The 17,841-nt window shown below is 38.3% G+C and overlaps 1 protein-coding gene across 2 annotated transcripts in view; it reads right to left on the bottom strand.

Annotated features, from left to right (window-relative positions):
• Nucleotides 1–834: 834 nt before the first annotated feature.
• Nucleotides 835–17,841, bottom strand: part of LOC100488176 (UDP-glucuronosyltransferase 3A1-like) — a 34,298-nt gene continuing 17,291 nt past the window's right edge. The window contains exons 1-8 of one of the 2 annotated variants that reach the window (XM_004910430.4): nt 16,122–16,488; nt 14,978–15,126; nt 11,448–11,549; nt 10,586–10,700; nt 8,060–8,591; nt 3,908–4,139; nt 3,429–3,648; nt 835–1,252 (exon numbers count right to left, since the gene is read on the bottom strand). In XM_004910430.4, the coding sequence (XP_004910487.2) occupies nt 976–1,252; nt 3,429–3,648; nt 3,908–4,139; nt 8,060–8,591; nt 10,586–10,700; nt 11,448–11,549; nt 14,978–15,071 (1,572 nt within the window). In that variant the 5' untranslated portion in view covers nt 15,072–15,126; nt 16,122–16,488 and the 3' untranslated portion in view covers nt 835–975. Of the gene's footprint in view, nt 1,253–3,428; nt 3,649–3,907; nt 4,140–8,059; nt 8,592–10,585; nt 10,701–11,447; nt 11,550–14,977; nt 15,127–16,121; nt 16,489–17,841 lie in introns of those variants that run through there. The other variant, XM_031894602.1, reaches the window with a different exon arrangement.

Here is a 17,841-nt window from a genome sequence, read left to right as displayed (position 1 = left end):
TTCCTCACTGACATTATGGTTGAACGTGATGGACGTATGTCTTTTTTCAACCCAACTTACTATGTTACTTTCATCATCCCTGACATTTCTTACATTTGTACCTTTAGTTCAAATTACTTGCTAAATCTTTTACTGAACGTATACTGTAAAAGCATAATAAAGTACAATAATTACCTTCCTTTCTGAATTCCTACGCTTCAGGTCAGACCACAGACACTGGAGCTGGTGGAGGTCCACATCAAGGGCAAACCCGGCGAGCAAACCCTCTCTTAGCTCGCCCAGGATTGCCCTCTTCCTCTCGTGGACCCCTAAGTCCCCCAGCGGCGGGTCATCATATCCTGAGCGCAGGAGCATGCTGATAATATAGCGCCTCTCCCCTGGTAGCAGATAAGAAACCCCAGGCATGATCCTTTCTGTAGTGTGGCTGCAGGCTCAATGACACGAAATGGCCCCAAGTCGCACATGTCACGAGATTACAAAATCGCTACAAAATGTCTGCCAGTCGCGAGATTACAAAGTTGCGACAAAAAAAACCTGCCAAAATATACATAGTAATGTATTTTGCGCGACTAAATATTCACCGCTATAGTACTGTATATTATCGTGACAAAATATTCACCGCTACAGTACTGTATAATAGTAGTGAAATTCCATACATGCCAAGACTTTAGTGAAATTGAGTAAAAAGACACAGACTTGAATAAATAACACTGTAAGTTACAGTTAGAGCTGCATCACTTCCTGTCAGCTGATCTCTGAGGGAGCACACAGCCCATCACTAAATGGCGGCTCAAGGGAAAGGATGTAAAAGGGCAATATTTACTGATATTTATATTCAGAGTTTTATGGATATTTTATTGTTAAAAACATAACTGTATGATTACATATTTGTGAAGAGATGTTATTGTTGTCAGGCTGTAGTATATGCAGTCTTGTTATCCGTATTGAAAGAAACAGATTTAAATTAAAATATCTTTAATTTTGTTTTAGCTTTCCAACAGAACAAAGCCTTTGGATGAATAGCCTCAGTACCTTCACAGTAAGGTAACAGGCCCCAATGAAACACACACACACAAATAAAATGACGTCCAGAAGATACTGCTGATACAGGGGTTGCTGGTAGGAGTATGGAATAAGGTGATTGGCTCCTCCCACTGTTACAATGTGCTCCACCCATCGCACTATTTGCTGCTCCTTGGGAAACGGCTGTGACCTCTGTATCAGGCTGAAGTGCATTGCTGAGTTCTTGTAGCTGTAGGTATAAATGGAATTTCATGTGAGAAACCTACTGCATAAACTTATCATACATCATCTGAGAAAACACAGCGATATATTTATAAATAGTGCGGAAATTTGAAACATAATTTAACCTGATAATATAAAACTAAGAAAAGTCACTTTTGCATATTGCTCTATGTCAGTATGAATGTGCACCAATGGTGTCTGCTCATACCCAGAATCATTTAAAAAATCACAAGTAGAATACTAAGAGGCTTACTAATCAAACTTCCAAATCTATTCGTTATTTTCAATGGGTCTACAAACTCATAAGAAATTGAAAAATTCTAAAAAACCACAAACAAACTGGAATTGAAGAATCGCTTACATTCTGCCTAATACAGCTCTCATTAACTTGTACATGAATTCCCAAGCTTTTAAAGGGAATCACTTAACCATTAAATAAACCCAATAGGGCTGTTCTGCCCCCAATAAGGGGTAATTATATCTTAGTTGGGATCAAGTACAGGTACTGTTTTATTATTACAGAGAAAAGGGAATCATTTAACCATTAAATAAACCCAATAGGGCTGTTCTGCCCCCAATAAGGGGTAATTATATCTTAGTTGGGATCAAGTACAGATACTGTTTTATTATTACAGAGAAAAGGGAATCATTTAACCATTAAATAAACCCAATAGGGCTGTTCTGCCCCCAATAAGGGGTAATTATATCTTAGTTGGGATCAAGTACAGGTACTGTTTTATTATTACAGAGAAAAGGGAATCATTTAACCATGAAATAAACCCAATAGGGCTGTTCTGCCCCCAATAAGGGGTAATTATATCTTAGTTGGGATCAAGTACAGGTACTGTTTTATTATTACAGAGAAAAGGGAATCATTTAACCATTAAATAAACCCAATAGGGCTGTTCTGCCCCCAATAAGGGGTAATTATATCTTAGTTGGGATCAAGTACAGGTACTGTTTTATTATTACAGAGAAAAGGGAATCATTTAACCATTAAATAAACCCAATAGGGCTGTTCTGCCCCAATAAGGGGTAATTATATCTTAGTTGGGATCAAGTACAGGTACTGTTTTATTATTACAGAGAAAAGGGAATCATTTAACCATGAAATAAACCCAATAGGGCTGTTCTGCCCCCAATAAGGGGTAATTATATCTTAGTTGGGATCAAGTACAGGTACTGTTTTATTATTACAGAGAAAAAGGAAATCATTTTTAAAAATAAGAATCATTTGCTTATAATGGAGTCTATGGGAGATGGCTTTTCCATAATTTTGAATCTGGATAACGGGTTTCCGGATAAGGGATCCTATACCTGTATAACAAATAAGCATTGATCCCAAATGTCACCAAAGTGTCCTTTAATGTTGACCCCACAATTTATCTAGATGTTTGTTGGGGGATACTTTAGTGTAAAGCAAAGTCCTAGCAGAAGGCAGTAAATGAAATGTTTTGTTGAGAGAAGATACACACAAAACTAAATGTCACAGTCCCTTCCTTTACATTATTTGGCACAAAAAGTGTTTTTAAAGAGTTATTGTGCAGAATATTGAATAAAAGGGGACTCTCCTAAAGAGAAAGTCAGCCATGATCTTCTCTCCTAAACCTACAATTACTTCTATCAGCTGCTGCTAGCAGAACCTTCCTGCTGAGATAACTTGGTGGGTATGGTAATACTATCTAAGGTGCATAGAAAAATGTTCTGGTTCTATCCCTACAGGTGTTCTTCACTATGACCATGCTGGGGAACTAACTGTATTAACAGCTGTTTATTATTGTACTGCTATTACACCTTCACCCCTCCCTCATCCACCAGATATTTCAGTCCATGAGTTTTGAGGGGGTAATTTATAAAGGAGTTTCAAAAAATGACACAACAAATACAGTGTCCTAATTGAACCACATTTATATTGTATGCTACATTGATTCTATCAGTTCATTGCAGTAGTGGGCCTCTAGCCACAAAACCAGTGATTCCCAACCAGTTGCTTGCAAGCCAATGCCTGGTTTTGGTTGCATAAAATCCAGGTGTACTGACAAACACAACCGTTCTGTCGGAGAAGGCTAGCCAAATTGCCTGTGGGTCGAATGTAGTAATTAAATTCACTGTGGGGTGCCAAATATTGGACCAGTAGTGGTTAGTAACAGAGTTATAATGAGTTATAAAATATAGTCAAATACCTTTCATCTTCTATTACATGCCTAATAGCATTTACAAACTTTTCAGCCTTGAGTTGACCTGGCAGAATAAATGTTCCCAAATGTTTTGCCTTTATCCGTACTGCATTGTCAAACTGATCTCCAAAGAGTGGTATTGCCACCATAGGTACCCCGTGATAGATAGCTTCCTGCACGCTGTTTATCCCTCCGTGAGTGACCAGAAGACGAGCCTTGGGGTGTCCTGTCATGAAACATGAGTCCCACCCGTTAATAATGAGTAACAAATACATTATTTGGCTTTATCTGTCATTAAATATAAACTAATTATCCCCACTCTGCTCCAGTGAAAGCAAATTGATTTGTTAGTGGGGGGCTGCATTGTGTGAGTGGTTTGGGATTAGTGTTTAGTTAAACCAAAACAACGACAATTTTTATAGCCCTAAATATTAAATATATATAATATAATACGATATAATACGAAAAGAAATGGAATTTTCTACCCAGGAGATCATTCTGAGAAATCCAATCCATTATTTTAACATTCGGTGCCAATTGCAGTTCTTTCGGCCACTCTGATATTCGGTATCTCCAGATGACTTTTAGCGGGATTTTTGCAAAACCGTCATTCATTTCCTTCACAAACTCAGTGAAAGGACTGGAAGATACCATCGACCCAAATGCCACAATGATAAACCCGTGCTCTCCTGACTGGGAGATAAAATCTTCCAATTCCTGTCAAAAACAAAATAGCAATAAAACTGAGGCCAGTTTCAGCAGGTGGCAGTGCATACATAAACCTGTACCAGATGCAGGGCCCCATTGCACAATCCCTGTCCATTGGCCCACTATATGTAGTTTCCTGGCAGCTAAACTTTTTCTCTTCTAAAAGTCCTGAACAGTCATTGCACAAGTAAAAAAGAGACTTCTACAGGTCGGGCCAACCCAGCAGGATAATGGGAGAAAAACAGTTAATAAAAGTAGAGCTTTTAAACTGTTATTTTTATTAAACTGTTTTTTCCATTTTATTGGTCCCAGTTCTAATTGGCAAATTACTAAAGTGGTGCCAGTATTCATAAAGGGATCACGTTCTCAGCCTGGAAACAATAGGCCTGTTAGCTTGACATCAGTTGTACGAATGCTTTTAGAGAGGGTAATAAGGGATCATTTGCAATTCACAATACTATGGGGCTGATTTACTAATCCACAAATCCGAATCCCGAATGGGAAAAAATCGGATTGGAAACGAACATTTTGCGACTTTTTCGTATTTTTTGCGATTTTTTTTCGTCGCCGTCGCAACTTTTTCGTGAATTGTCGCGACTTTTTTGTAAATTGTCGCGACTTTTTCGTGAATTGCCGCAACTTTTTCATAGCCGTTACGACTTTTTTGTGAATTGTTGCAACTTTTTCATAGCCGTTACGACTTGCGCAAATTGTCGCGACTTTTTCGTGAATTGCCGCAACTTTTTCATAGCCGTTACGACTTTTTTGTGAATTGTTGCAACTTTTTCATAGCCGTTACGACTTGCGCAAATTGTCGCGACTTTTTCGTAGCCGTTACGACTTGGGGGAATCGTATTGAGCGCTACTAAACGGCGGGCAAACCTTTCCGATTTTTTCGCAATGGCTACGAAAAAGTCGCGACAATTCACGCAAGTCGTAACGGCTATGAAAAAGTCTCGACAATTTACGAAAAAGACGCAAAGAAAAAATCGCAAAATACCAATCATTACGAAAAAAACACATTCGGACGCTTTCGATCCGTTCGTGGATTAGTAACTCGGCCCCTATGAGTTTGTGCCAGCATGGTTTATGCACAATAGGAGTTTCATGGTGAAAAGCTCCTGTACAAGAGGTTTCAGGCATTTCCCATTTAAGTGAATTGGAGAAGCAGAAGGCGGATAGTCGCCATTTTCTCCACATTCTCCATGAAGCTACAGTACCCAAATACATGGGGGGACCAAATCCAAGTTAATTTTTAAATATCTATTTTTATGAAAGCAAATGTGTAATGTTGAAGAAAACTTCTCATTGCTGTTTCACGTCGGTGTAAAAGAAATTGGGAATATTACAAAATGACCGTAATTACATTTATAAAATAGGGGATGAGCAACATTATTACTGAATGTATGTATTACTGAATGTATGTATTACTGAATGTATGTATTACTGAATGTTTGTATTACTGAATGTATGGATTACTGAATGTATGTATTACTGAATGTATGTATTACTGAATGTATGGATTATTGAATGTATGTATTACTGAATGTATGTATTACTGAATGTATGTATTACTGAATGTATGGATTATTGAATGTATGTATTACTGAATGTATGTATTACTGAATGTTTGTATTACTGAATGTATGGATTACTGAATGTATGTATTACTGAATGTATGGATTATTGAATGTATGTATTACTGAATGTATGTATTACTGAATGTATGTATTACTGAATGTATGGATTACTGAATGTATGTATTACTGAATGTATGTATTACTGAATGTATGGATTATTGAATGTATGTATTACTGAATGTATGTATTACTGAATGTATGTATTACTGAATGTATGTATTACTGAATGTATGTATTACTGAATGTATGGATTATTGAATGTATGTATTACTGAATGTATGTATTACTGAATGTATGTATTACTGAATGTATGTATTACTGAATGTATGTATTACTGAATGTATGTATTACTGAATGTATGGATTATTGAATGTATGTATTACTGAATGTATGTATTACTGAATGTATGGATTACTGAATGTATGGATTACTGAATGTATGTATTACTGAATGTATGTATTACTGAATGTATTGTATTATACTGAATGTATGTATTACTGAATGTATGTATTACTGAATGTATGGATTACTGAATGTATGTATTACTGAATGTATGTATTACTGAATGTATGTATTACTGAATGTATGGATTATTGAATGTATGTATTACTGAATGTATGTATTACTGAATGTATGTATTACTGAATGTATGGATTATTGAATGTATGTATTACTGAATGTATGTATTACTGAATGTATGTATTACTGAATGTATGTATTACTGAATGTATGGATTACTGAATGTATGTATTACTGAATGTATGTATTACTGAATGTATGGATTACTGAATGTATGGATTACTGAATGTATGTATTACTGAATGTATGTATTACTGAATGTTATGTATTACTGAATGTATGGTATTACTGAATGTATGTATTACTGAATGTATGTATTACTGAATGTATGTATTACTGAATGTATGGATTACTGAATGTATGTATTACTGAATGTATGTATTACTGAATGTATGTATTACTGAATGTATGTATTACTGAATGTATGGATTACTGAATGTATGTATTACTGAATGTATGGATTATTGAATGTATGTATTACTGAATGTATGTATTACTGAATGTATGTATTACTGAATGTATGTATTACTGAATGTATGTATTACTGAATGTATGGATTATTGAATGTATGGATTACTGAATGTATGTATTACTGAATGTATGTATTATTGAATGTATGTATTACTGAATGTATGGATTACTGAATGTATGTATTACTGAATGTATGTATTACTGAATGTATGTATTACTGAATGTATGTATTACTGAATGTATGTATTACTGAATGTATGTATTACTGAATGTATGTATTACTGAATGTATGTATTACTGAATGTATTACTGAATGTATGTATTACTGAATGTATGGATTACTGAATGTATGTATTACTGAATGTATGGATTACTGAATGTATGTATTACTGAATGTATGGATTACTGAATGTATGTATTACTGAATGTATTACTGAATGTATGATTACTGAATGTATGTATTACTGAATGTATGTATTACTGAATGTATGGTATTACTGAATGTATGGATTACTGAATGTATGTATTACTGAATGTATGTATTACTGAATGTATGTATACTGAATGTTGATTACTGAATGTATGGTATTACTGAATGTATGTATTTACTGAATGTATGGATTACTGAATGTATGGTATTACTGAATGTTGTATTACTGAATGTATGATTACTGAATGTATGGATTACTGAATGTATGTATTACTGAATGTATGGATTATTGAATGTATGTATTACTGAATGTATGTATTACTGAATGTATGTATTACTGAATGTATGGATTATTGAATGTATGTATTACTGAATGTATGGATTACTGAATGTATGGATTACTGAATGTATGTATTACTGAATGTATGGATTACTGAATGTATGGATTACTGAATGTTTGTATTACTGAATGTATGGATTACTGAATGTATGTATTACTGAATGTATGTATTACTGAATGTATGGATTACTGAATGTATGGATTACTGAATGTATGTATTACTGAATGTATGTATTACTGAATGTATGGATTATTGAATGTATGTATTACTGAATGTATGGATTACTGAATGTATGGATTACTGAATGTATGTATTACTGAATGTATGTATTACTGAATGTATGTATTACTGAATGTATGGATTACTGAATGTATGGATTACTGAATGTATGTATTACTGAATGTATGGATTACTGAATGTATGGATTACTGAATGTATGGATTACAAAAGAAGAAACAGAGCACTCACCTGTGAGACAGGATTTGCTGGTTTTGCCAATAAGCCTCCAATGTACAGAACATTTGGAAAAAAAGGATGAGAAAATTCTAAAGTAAAGTCTGTATTATACATCCAGAGTGCAGTTTTCTTGTAGAGTTCCACAAAGGTTGGTCTGGAACCTGCTGGGAAATGTTCCTCAATAACATCATCAAATAATGAGTGAATTTTACTCTCCTCTACACGTGATCCAATGTACATAAGAACATTCTTCACCCGTTCAAAGAAGTCCATGTGGTCGGTTAGTTGGGTTTGGAACACTGGCACATAGGACAGCTGGTTCGGTATTCCTGAATGCCAAGCATTTTTTAGTGCAAAGGGGTGAGTAGCAATGAAGGGGATTCCTAACTTTTCAGACACCAGAAAGGAGCAGGGATTGAAAGAATCTATCACCGCAATGTCATACTTCTCCTCCTTTAATAAGTTTATGATGGATGTCTGGTTAAATATCATCTTGCACTGGAGTGATAACTGGGCCATAAAATCCAAAAGAGAAAGATTATGTCTACAACAATAAAATTAAAAAAAATACATAGTTAAGATGATTGGAAAAAAGATTAAAGTCCATCAAGATCAACCCCTCCAAATGAACCCAAGAGCACATATATACACAGACTTCTAAAGACCTATCTATCCATTCTAAAGACCTATCTATCCATTCTACAGACCTATCTATCCATTCTACAGACCTATCTATCCATTCTACAGACCTATATATCCATTCTACAGACCTATATATCCATTCTACAGACCTATATATCCATTCTACAGACCTATATATCCATTCTACAGACCTATCTATACATTCTACAGACCTATATATCCATTCTACAGACCTATATATCCATTCTACAGACCTATATATCCATTCTACAGACCTATCTATACATTCTACAGACCTATATATCCATTCTACAGACCTATATATCCATTCTACAGACCTATCTATACATTCTACAGACCTATCTATACATTCTACAGACCTATCTATACATTCTACAGACCTATCTATCCATTCTACAGACCTATCTATCCATTCTACAGACCTATCTATACATTCTACAGACCTATCTATACATTCTACAGACCTATCTATACATTCTACAGACCTATCTATCCATTCTACAGACCTATCTATACATTCTACAGACCTATCTATATATTCACATAACATTTGTGTTGGTAATATCTTCAGAAAATACTGTGTATAGGGTACCCTATATATACAATTCACCCAGAAGCAGTACATAACTGATTGCCTAGAACATTCTTCTCTGTCAGCTTCACTGGTAAGTTATCTACAGACACCAATGCTACAGGCTAACTAGTGATTATCAGGATATTCTTCGCTTAGGTCTACAGTCAATAAAAACTCCAGGTAAGCAATGTTATATCCAACACTGTTTACCTCCAGCTTAAAACATAAGAAGAAATGTTTTGTGGCAAATTGGTGCATATGTTTCAATAAAAGGAAGCTCAGACCTAGCTATATATACTGTACATATGGTATAGTTGCTATACTCAGTATCCATCACTATAACTTTCTGGTTACACAAATAAGAGCATTCCAGTTTGATGCATGGAGGTCCAGTGTAGGGATGTTGTAACCTCCAGTGCTTCCTGCCTGCTCAAAGTGCCCAATCTCATATTGAGCTTAGGACCTGACAAGAAGAGAGTCAATAAAATGACCTAGAATCAATGATGCCGTAGCACTTCCATTTGCAAAGGTAAATAAGTGAATTTTTATTCAGGTCAAAGACCATGAAATGTTTTTGGCCTTCTCTCAAAAACGTCCTGTAAGGTAATAATGTAACCTATATTGATCAGCATGTAGCATTTATTGGTCACTTGATTAAAGATCTCATTGGTTGCTATGGGTTGCTGGGCCTGGTGCATATTTACAGTATTTTAAGCTTCAATACATTATCACTGGGACACAATGTTATACGGTTGTTTGTTACTGACCTGTTCTGAATCTGCCATTACAACTCTACTTTCTTTTCTACAGACAGAATAATCAGTATTACCCACTGAGGTACCAGCACCAGTGGGGTCCAAAACGGATTCAGGGAAGGGAGTTTGGTGTGTACTACCTTGAAAATTTGTGGAGTTGTTTCAGTTTTATTTTTCTACAGCTAAAAAATACCACATGCTGAGAACTTTAAATAACTCAATGACTTTTAAATGGAATATACACCTTTTGTTATTGACTGTCAATACAATGCATGCTATGCCTATGGGCAAGGAAGGAACAGAACATGCACAATACTGGTGCTGCTCCAACTTCTTCCTGTTACAAGCAACCTATCCCTGCAATAAAAAATGGAGGCAGGGTTTGGCGACCCCCTTACCCCTCTATTGGTACAGAGCAGGACCCAAAATTGGGTAAGGAATTTTAAGCAATTTTTGTTAATAATGTGCTTTTGTCTAATATTGTGTTTGGCCATAGGGACTTGTTGAACACTTGATCCTAAACTGATGTTCTTATTAGTAACTCACCTGCCCTTGAAGTATAGTTTGAGGTCCTCTTTAAAAAATGCAATAAATTCTTTCTGACAAGTCTCATCCATAGAACAGATGACCACTCTGTAAGGGCTATCAGGCGTTGGGTAACCTGGAAGATAAACATCAGTGACTAGCAGTGGCCATGTCACATACCTACCTTTGGAACTAAATACAAATAAACCTATTATTCAGAGGTGGCCTGCATGGCTATGAGGGGCAGTGCCGTTTTATATTTAACTTCCAGATGGGGTTCTGGTGGAGCAGTAAAACCATATAGAAGGCAGAGTTAACCTGCTTTGGGGTTCCGGAATGTAAGTGTACCCATCAGAGCCCCAACAGAAGATTCAATATATAAATGCAAAACACGGATCACTAAACATATTTTGCTGTTGGGCCCAGTAGTTTCTGTTTATGCCAGCCCTGTAACAGCAAGTAGTGCACCAATAGGTTTCGACAGATTTTAGAAAATAATTTTTTTTGTCCATCATTTTGGTTTTTACTGGAGAATATTATATAATGACCTCAGAGATCCAAACATAGAAGAATGAATACGGCTCTCCAGTCTATTAAATGTGATACGGACATGGAGGTCACTTCCACTGTTTAAGAGCCTGAGATATACTGAGAACTCAAGCAGGGCACTAAGAGGACAATATTGATTTCAGTATAAATGTGGAACTGCTCTTCCCATTAATCAGTGAGAGTTTTCATGTACAGCAGCCTCGTGCCCTTAATTTATTTCTGACCAATCCATTTTCTGAGTTTTTTTCGCAGAACCCCCATCCCCAGACACAGTATTTGCAGTAATAACAATTTTAACAAGAAATTATTCATGGTAATTCCTAAATATACATACCTGGTAGGAAATGATCTGCAGTCTGCCGGAACATTGTTACTTCATGGCCGTTGTTGTGAAGAATACGGGAGATTTTATCCATCCACAGATAATGGCTTCCACCTGAAAGCATCAGTTTTTATTCTGTGACTATTAAACAGGATTGCTTGCCTTCCAATCAGACAGGCATTTTTTGAAAGAGTCAAGTACAAAGGGTAAATAGGAGGATACTGGGAGTCCAATAGATGCTCCCAGAGATTACAAAACAGTTTGGACTGAAAGACTAATGCAGTGATTCTCAGCAAATTTTTTGACCACGCCCACTTTGTGGCCATGCCCCAATGGCCACACCCCATTTTTAAAATAGTGCCCACGATGGCCCAATAGACAGCACCCCCATACAGTGCCCCCCATACACAGTGCCTCATTTGCCCCCATAAACAGTACCCCCCCATAGACAGTGCCCCCAATTGACCATGCCCTCAATTGCCCCACAGACAGTAGCCCCCATACAGTGCCCCCATAGAAAGTACCCTCCATACACAATGCCCCCCCATACACAGTAGCCCTCCTTACACAGTGCCCCACCATACACAGTACCCCCCCATACACAGAGCCCCCCCATACACCGAGCCCCCCATACACAGAGCCCCCCAATTGCCCCCATAGAGAGTACCTCCAGTGTCCCGATGGCTGCAGCCCACCGCTCTGGCACCGTCTCTTCTTGCGGCTCCTGCTTCTTATTTGGCTCCTCGTACGGCGGCAACAGGACCTTTTATAAGGTTGCGCCCGCGCGTACGTGTGACGTCACACGTACGCGCGGGCGCAACCTTATAAAAGGAACTGTCGCCGCCGTACGAGGAGCCGCAAGAAGAGGCGGTGCCTGAGCGGTGGGCTGCGGTACGGGGACAGTTGGGAGGTATGCTAAGACCATCGGAAATAAGTGTTTTCCGATGGTCTTAGGCGACCCCTGTGAAAGGGTAATTCGACCCCCAAAGGGGTCGCGACCCCCAGGTTGAGAACCGCTGGACTAATGCAATATGGGAAAGAGAACCATGCAGAAGAAGCACCAGGCTCCAGCTATTGAAGAATGATGGCTTTATGGACCCACGTTCAGTCTTGTCACCCTATTGATGGAGATGGTTAAAGTGCGAGAGAACCCACTGCTGGAGGCATGTTCAATACAGAAGTTGGCCTTTTGATGGAAGTTGCAGTTAAATCCTTAGTAGCTATTAACACCTGGTTAGTAGAGTGCCCTACCCAAGAAAATGAATAGTTTAACTGGACAAGCAGTAGGCCCAAGTACCCATCATGTCTCTTACTCGTGTGCATCTTAGAAATATTGGCCCAAGCAATAGTTAGCTAGGTTTGGAGTCCCCGTTGTGATCTGTTTCGCGGAACATGAGTCTAGGGAGGCAGCAGCCACTAACTGGAATCAGTTGTTGAAGTCTGACTCCAAACATCCTGCATTTGATGAATATGTCTTTAAACAACCTAATGTATGGCATGTTAAGCCACAACCACACACTGGAACATCTACATCTTTGACAAGGTCAACAGATGGACTATTTAACCATTTGTCCCCCAAGACCACAAAATGGATTATATAGGAGCCCAGTTCATACACAGCAGAAAATTGTGGTATCCATGGCCCAATATAGTCCACACCAAGTGGGATGTGAGAATGTAGAGATGTATCATTAATCAAAAATAATCCAGTTGGCTCTAAGGTGTAAGCAGGGTTCAGTGCTGGGCCTAATCCTTAATAGTTCAACTCAACTATTCAGTTCAACTGAATAGTTGAGTTGAACTAAAAAAAAGCCACTTTACCCAGTTAAAAGCAGAGATACACATTCAATATCCAGCCTAAAAGATTTTGCACTGATAGAAAGTAACCAGATGACCAAAGGAATAGCCAAACACCCAGCAGAACAGTTTTTTCAGCCGTTCATTAGAATTGCCAGGCAGGATCAAGGTATAAATTGTGTCCCATTCACCGTAGAGCAGGGCTCTCCAACTGGAGGCATGCAAGTCAGAAGGGATATTTCTTTAGGCCCCCTTCATGCCCATGATGTCCATAAACCTCTTTGTTGACATCAGTATTTAATAATAATCTGCCCCCCAAACATGAAATGGCAGATAACTGGCCCACGGCCTAGAAAAACTTGGCATGTAATGCTGCTCAGGAAACTATGCGCTACAATAGGGGAAAGGCCTGTTACTATGCACTCTGCTAATGTGAACACTACCTCTTACAAATAGCTCAATGCTACATAGACCCAACCAAGATATTATTCCTTACCCAGCATCCCACAGCCACTGCATTTTCCCAAATATGTGATTTTATGGAGTATTTTGTAATTTTGTAATTTTCTCCCATTCAAGTAATCAGCCTTTATCATGATTCCTGCCAGTGACAGGAGAAATGCTGGGGTCATAGAAGTACAGAGAACAGTCTTGGCTAAAATAAAATGTAAGGGAAACTCCACCCAAACACAACTTGAACTTTTGGAAAAGTAAATATAATTTCATGGAACTTTGCACTTTTCAGTTTAAAAATATGCAGCCTTTTCATGATTGTTAATGTAATAATATGGTTTGGAACAGTTCCCTAAGCCCCGCCCCCTGTTCCCCTGCTGATCTGGCTGACTACTTTGAGACTCAAATAAACTGTAACAGTAGTCGCCTGCCCTCAGCCTGCCTTCAGCCTGCCTCCTCCCAATCCCACAATCCCCTGCACACGTGATGTCAATAAAGAACATCACAGTGCAATGCATTGTGGGTTATGAAGTTCCTGCATGCTGTCCGTAAGCTGCGAGGAAGTTGTTACAATTTGTAACATCAGTGTTTTAGTCCCTCCTCCCCTGCCAGGATTTCAAATGATGCAGAAAGAGAAGAACTGTTTTGCAGCTGGATTTCAGCATATAAAATGTTATGTATTCCTACTTTTTAAAGGAACAGATTACAGTGATAGGTATATTAGGGGTTTCTGTGTTGTGTGGGGCTTTTTAACAAATTATGGTCGGAGTTCCCCATTATTAAATATGTACAACACAGAAAATAATTGAGGGATATAAAACTGCAGCATGACCTAGTAACTGACCTAGCAACTGATTTCTTCTATCCAAGCAAGAGCAGCATAAAAGCTTATGGGCCTACTACTACTCAGCTTTCTCTATCCCAACCCCGTGGTCTTCATTGCTAAACCCCTTTCAAACTACAATTCGCACAATATCTTATGCCCCTGGATTCCCATGTATTCTAGGTATCATGGGGCAGTAACACCCCTGCAAATAAACTAAAGCAGATTCTTAAAAACAACGTTGCCCATAAACAGATTGTGTGCAAAATGAATAACTAATGTATGATCTTGCCTCAATATGTAATAAAAGGGCAATAATAAGTTTTCCCAGCAGCAGTAACCTATAGCAACCAATAAGATGTTTGCTTTAAATAGGTGACCAGTAAATGCGTCCTGCTGATTGGTTGCTATGGGTTGTTACTCCTGGGCAAACTTAGTGCCTTTTTACATAACCCCATTAATGTCTTACCTGCAAGGCATACTGTCAGGATCTTGGCTCCGTGCAGCAGGACAAAGTGTTGCACCAACAAGCAGAGGATAAGGCTCTTCCTTCCTGCAGCCATTCTTCCAGGGAATGGAACCAAGCGTCAGAGTACTTATATGTTCCTCTTGTATGTGCTGCAGAGTTTAACAGAGAAACACTTACTAACTAAACTGATCTCTACTGAGTATAAATCACCCTTAATGCTGGAGAGTTTGACTGCAATGACCCCGTCACCATTCACTTAATAGAGGATAATATTCCCTTTTACTATTACCAATCAGAAAAGGTTATACATGTAATGGCTGACTGCATAGATAATCATTGCAAGTTTTGAGTACACGAGGCATCTTTATTTACAAAATGTGCAATCATTACCTGGTAAAGGGGCAGCTGCCAACTGGAATGCATTCATCATTCTAATTCCCCAAGCACATCTTTAAAGGGACAGTTTTCCTGCTAATACCTTGTTTCATAAGGGCATTGTAACTATAATATAATATAGTGTGGCAAAGAGATCACCAAACAATAAATGTAAAAAATGATTTTATATTGTTTGGAAACAAATATTTCCATAAACATAAATCATAAAGTAGATAAAACACATAAAACAAGAGACAACAATAAACACAAGAAGGTCATACAAAACAAATATACTAGAATACACTACAAGTATACACACTAACTTAACTAAACACAATAAAATGAAACCCAGAGGCCACCTACCTAAATAGCCACTGAAATAATAATATCCCACACCTCACCTTATAAACACACTCTATGAAACCTAAACTCTAGATCAGTGATCCCCAACCAGTGGCTCAGGGGCAACATGTTGCTCCCCAACCCCTTGGATGTTGCTCTCAGTGCCCCCAAACCAGGGAGTTGTTTCTGAATTCCTGACTTGGGGGCAAGTTTTGGTTGAATAAAAACAAGATTTCCTACCAAATAAATCCCCTGTAAGCTGATAGGGTGCATAGAGGCCCTAATAGCCAATCTTATCCCTTATTTGGCACCTCCATGAACTTTTATGGTGCTTGTGTTGCTCTCCAAGCATTTATGTGTGAATGTGGCTCACGAGTTAGAAAAGTTGGGGACCCCTGCTCTAGAGGATCACACAGCCCAAGTATACCTCTCCTAAGGTTTGCTAAGGCACCTGGTCCGTGATGTCAGGATTCCCTCTGATCTGGTACGGTGGTCACTCCCCTCCTGGCCCTGTGTCTACCTGTGCCGTAATGAAGCCAACTTACATACAGGAGGGAGGGGTGTCTTCTAGAACTGTCTAGAAGTCTCTCCTGATTGGTCCATTTAAATGATGCTAGCATATACCAGTTAGTTACAGTAAGTTCCCCGTAAGTTCCAGTCTTCATGTCTGCGTCTCCACCAAAACTGTCCTCCCTGACTAACAGGTTATGCATCAACAGGGATTCAAGGGTACTTGACTTTCTTAATGTTAATTAGGGTTTAGGTGTGACCTTTCCCAGACCAGCACCTTTGTTTTCTAAATTAGGGATAACTCCTATTGTTTGGACCAGACAACCAGGTGATAAGCTAATTAGTCAAAGGTTTCATTATTAATTAAGAAAATATAGGAAACCACAATATATGTATATTTTAATACAGAAGAGCTAGTACTGTTTAAGGGTGTCTATGTAGAGGCTATGGGAAATACAGGAGACTGATCTGCTGCAGTTGTACTTCTGAAAGACTATTCATTGCTGTTTTTGATTGTCCCAATTATCTTAAAGGAGAAGGAAAGGTAAAAACCAAGTAAGCTTTATCAGAAAGGTCTATGTAAATACAGCCATAAGCACTCACAGGAACGCTGCACTGAGTCCTCTATCAAAAGAAACACAGGATTTCTTGTCTCCTTTTTTGGGAACATGTTCTTCGGTATCAGACTTCCTCTCTTTTAGGGCTAATGCATAACCCTATATTTATCAGTACCGAATCTCATCAGCCACTTAGCAGTCCAGATTCCAGTTTGTCCAGATCCCCCTGCGACAATACCACATCCTAGATGGAATTCATTCTTTTATTCTTCCAAATTCTTCTTTATTCCTATTAAGTTCCTTACAACCAGTTAAGCCACATAGGGTGAAAAAATGTTCTCAATGTAGTTTGGCAAAAATGTAATCTATAAAGGCTGGAGTGAGCAGATGTCTAACATAATGGCCAGAACACTACTTCCTCCTTTACAGCTCTCTAAGCTGTTAGCGGTCAGTAACCAAATCAGTGACTTGAGGGGGGGGCCATATGGGACATAACTGCTCAGTTAGTTTGCTTTTGAATCTGACCTGCAAGCTCACAAACTAAATGAACAGTTATGTCCCATATGGCCCCCCCTCAAGTCACTGATTGGTTACACTTTTCTTTCTTAAAGGAACACTGTCATGGGAAAACGTGTTTTTTTTTCAAAACCCATCAGTTAATAGAGCTCCTCCATAATTAATATTTAATTTTGACGTTTCCCATGGGGCTAGCCATATTCTTCTTTTCCCAGGGTTTCACAGCCATGTGACCTGTGCTCTGATAAACTTCAGTCACACTTTACTGCTGCGCTGCAAGTTGGAGTGATATCCTTCCCCCCCCCCCTCCCAGCAGCCGATCAGCAGAACAATGGGAAGGGAGCAAGATTCATGTTAAACTAGAGGGAATACTGCTTCTTTAACACAGGCTGCTAGAGCAAGATGGAAAGAGACTTGTTGTTATTGCAGGGGCCAGAGGTTGGCCAGGATATCAATGTCTGTAAGTCACCACCACAAATACAAGCTGACTTGTATTTGAATAAATCCAAGGAGCGTGTTGTTCCTACGATCCCATGGTGTATAGCTGAGGTGATAAGGAACAAT

Source organism: Xenopus tropicalis, chromosome 1, assembly GCF_000004195.4.
Source record: "Xenopus tropicalis strain Nigerian chromosome 1, UCB_Xtro_10.0, whole genome shotgun sequence".
Taxonomy (NCBI): Eukaryota; Metazoa; Chordata; class Amphibia; order Anura; family Pipidae; genus Xenopus; species Xenopus tropicalis.
Note: the sequence above shows the minus strand (reverse complement) of the source record. Positions and strands in the feature narration are given on the sequence as shown.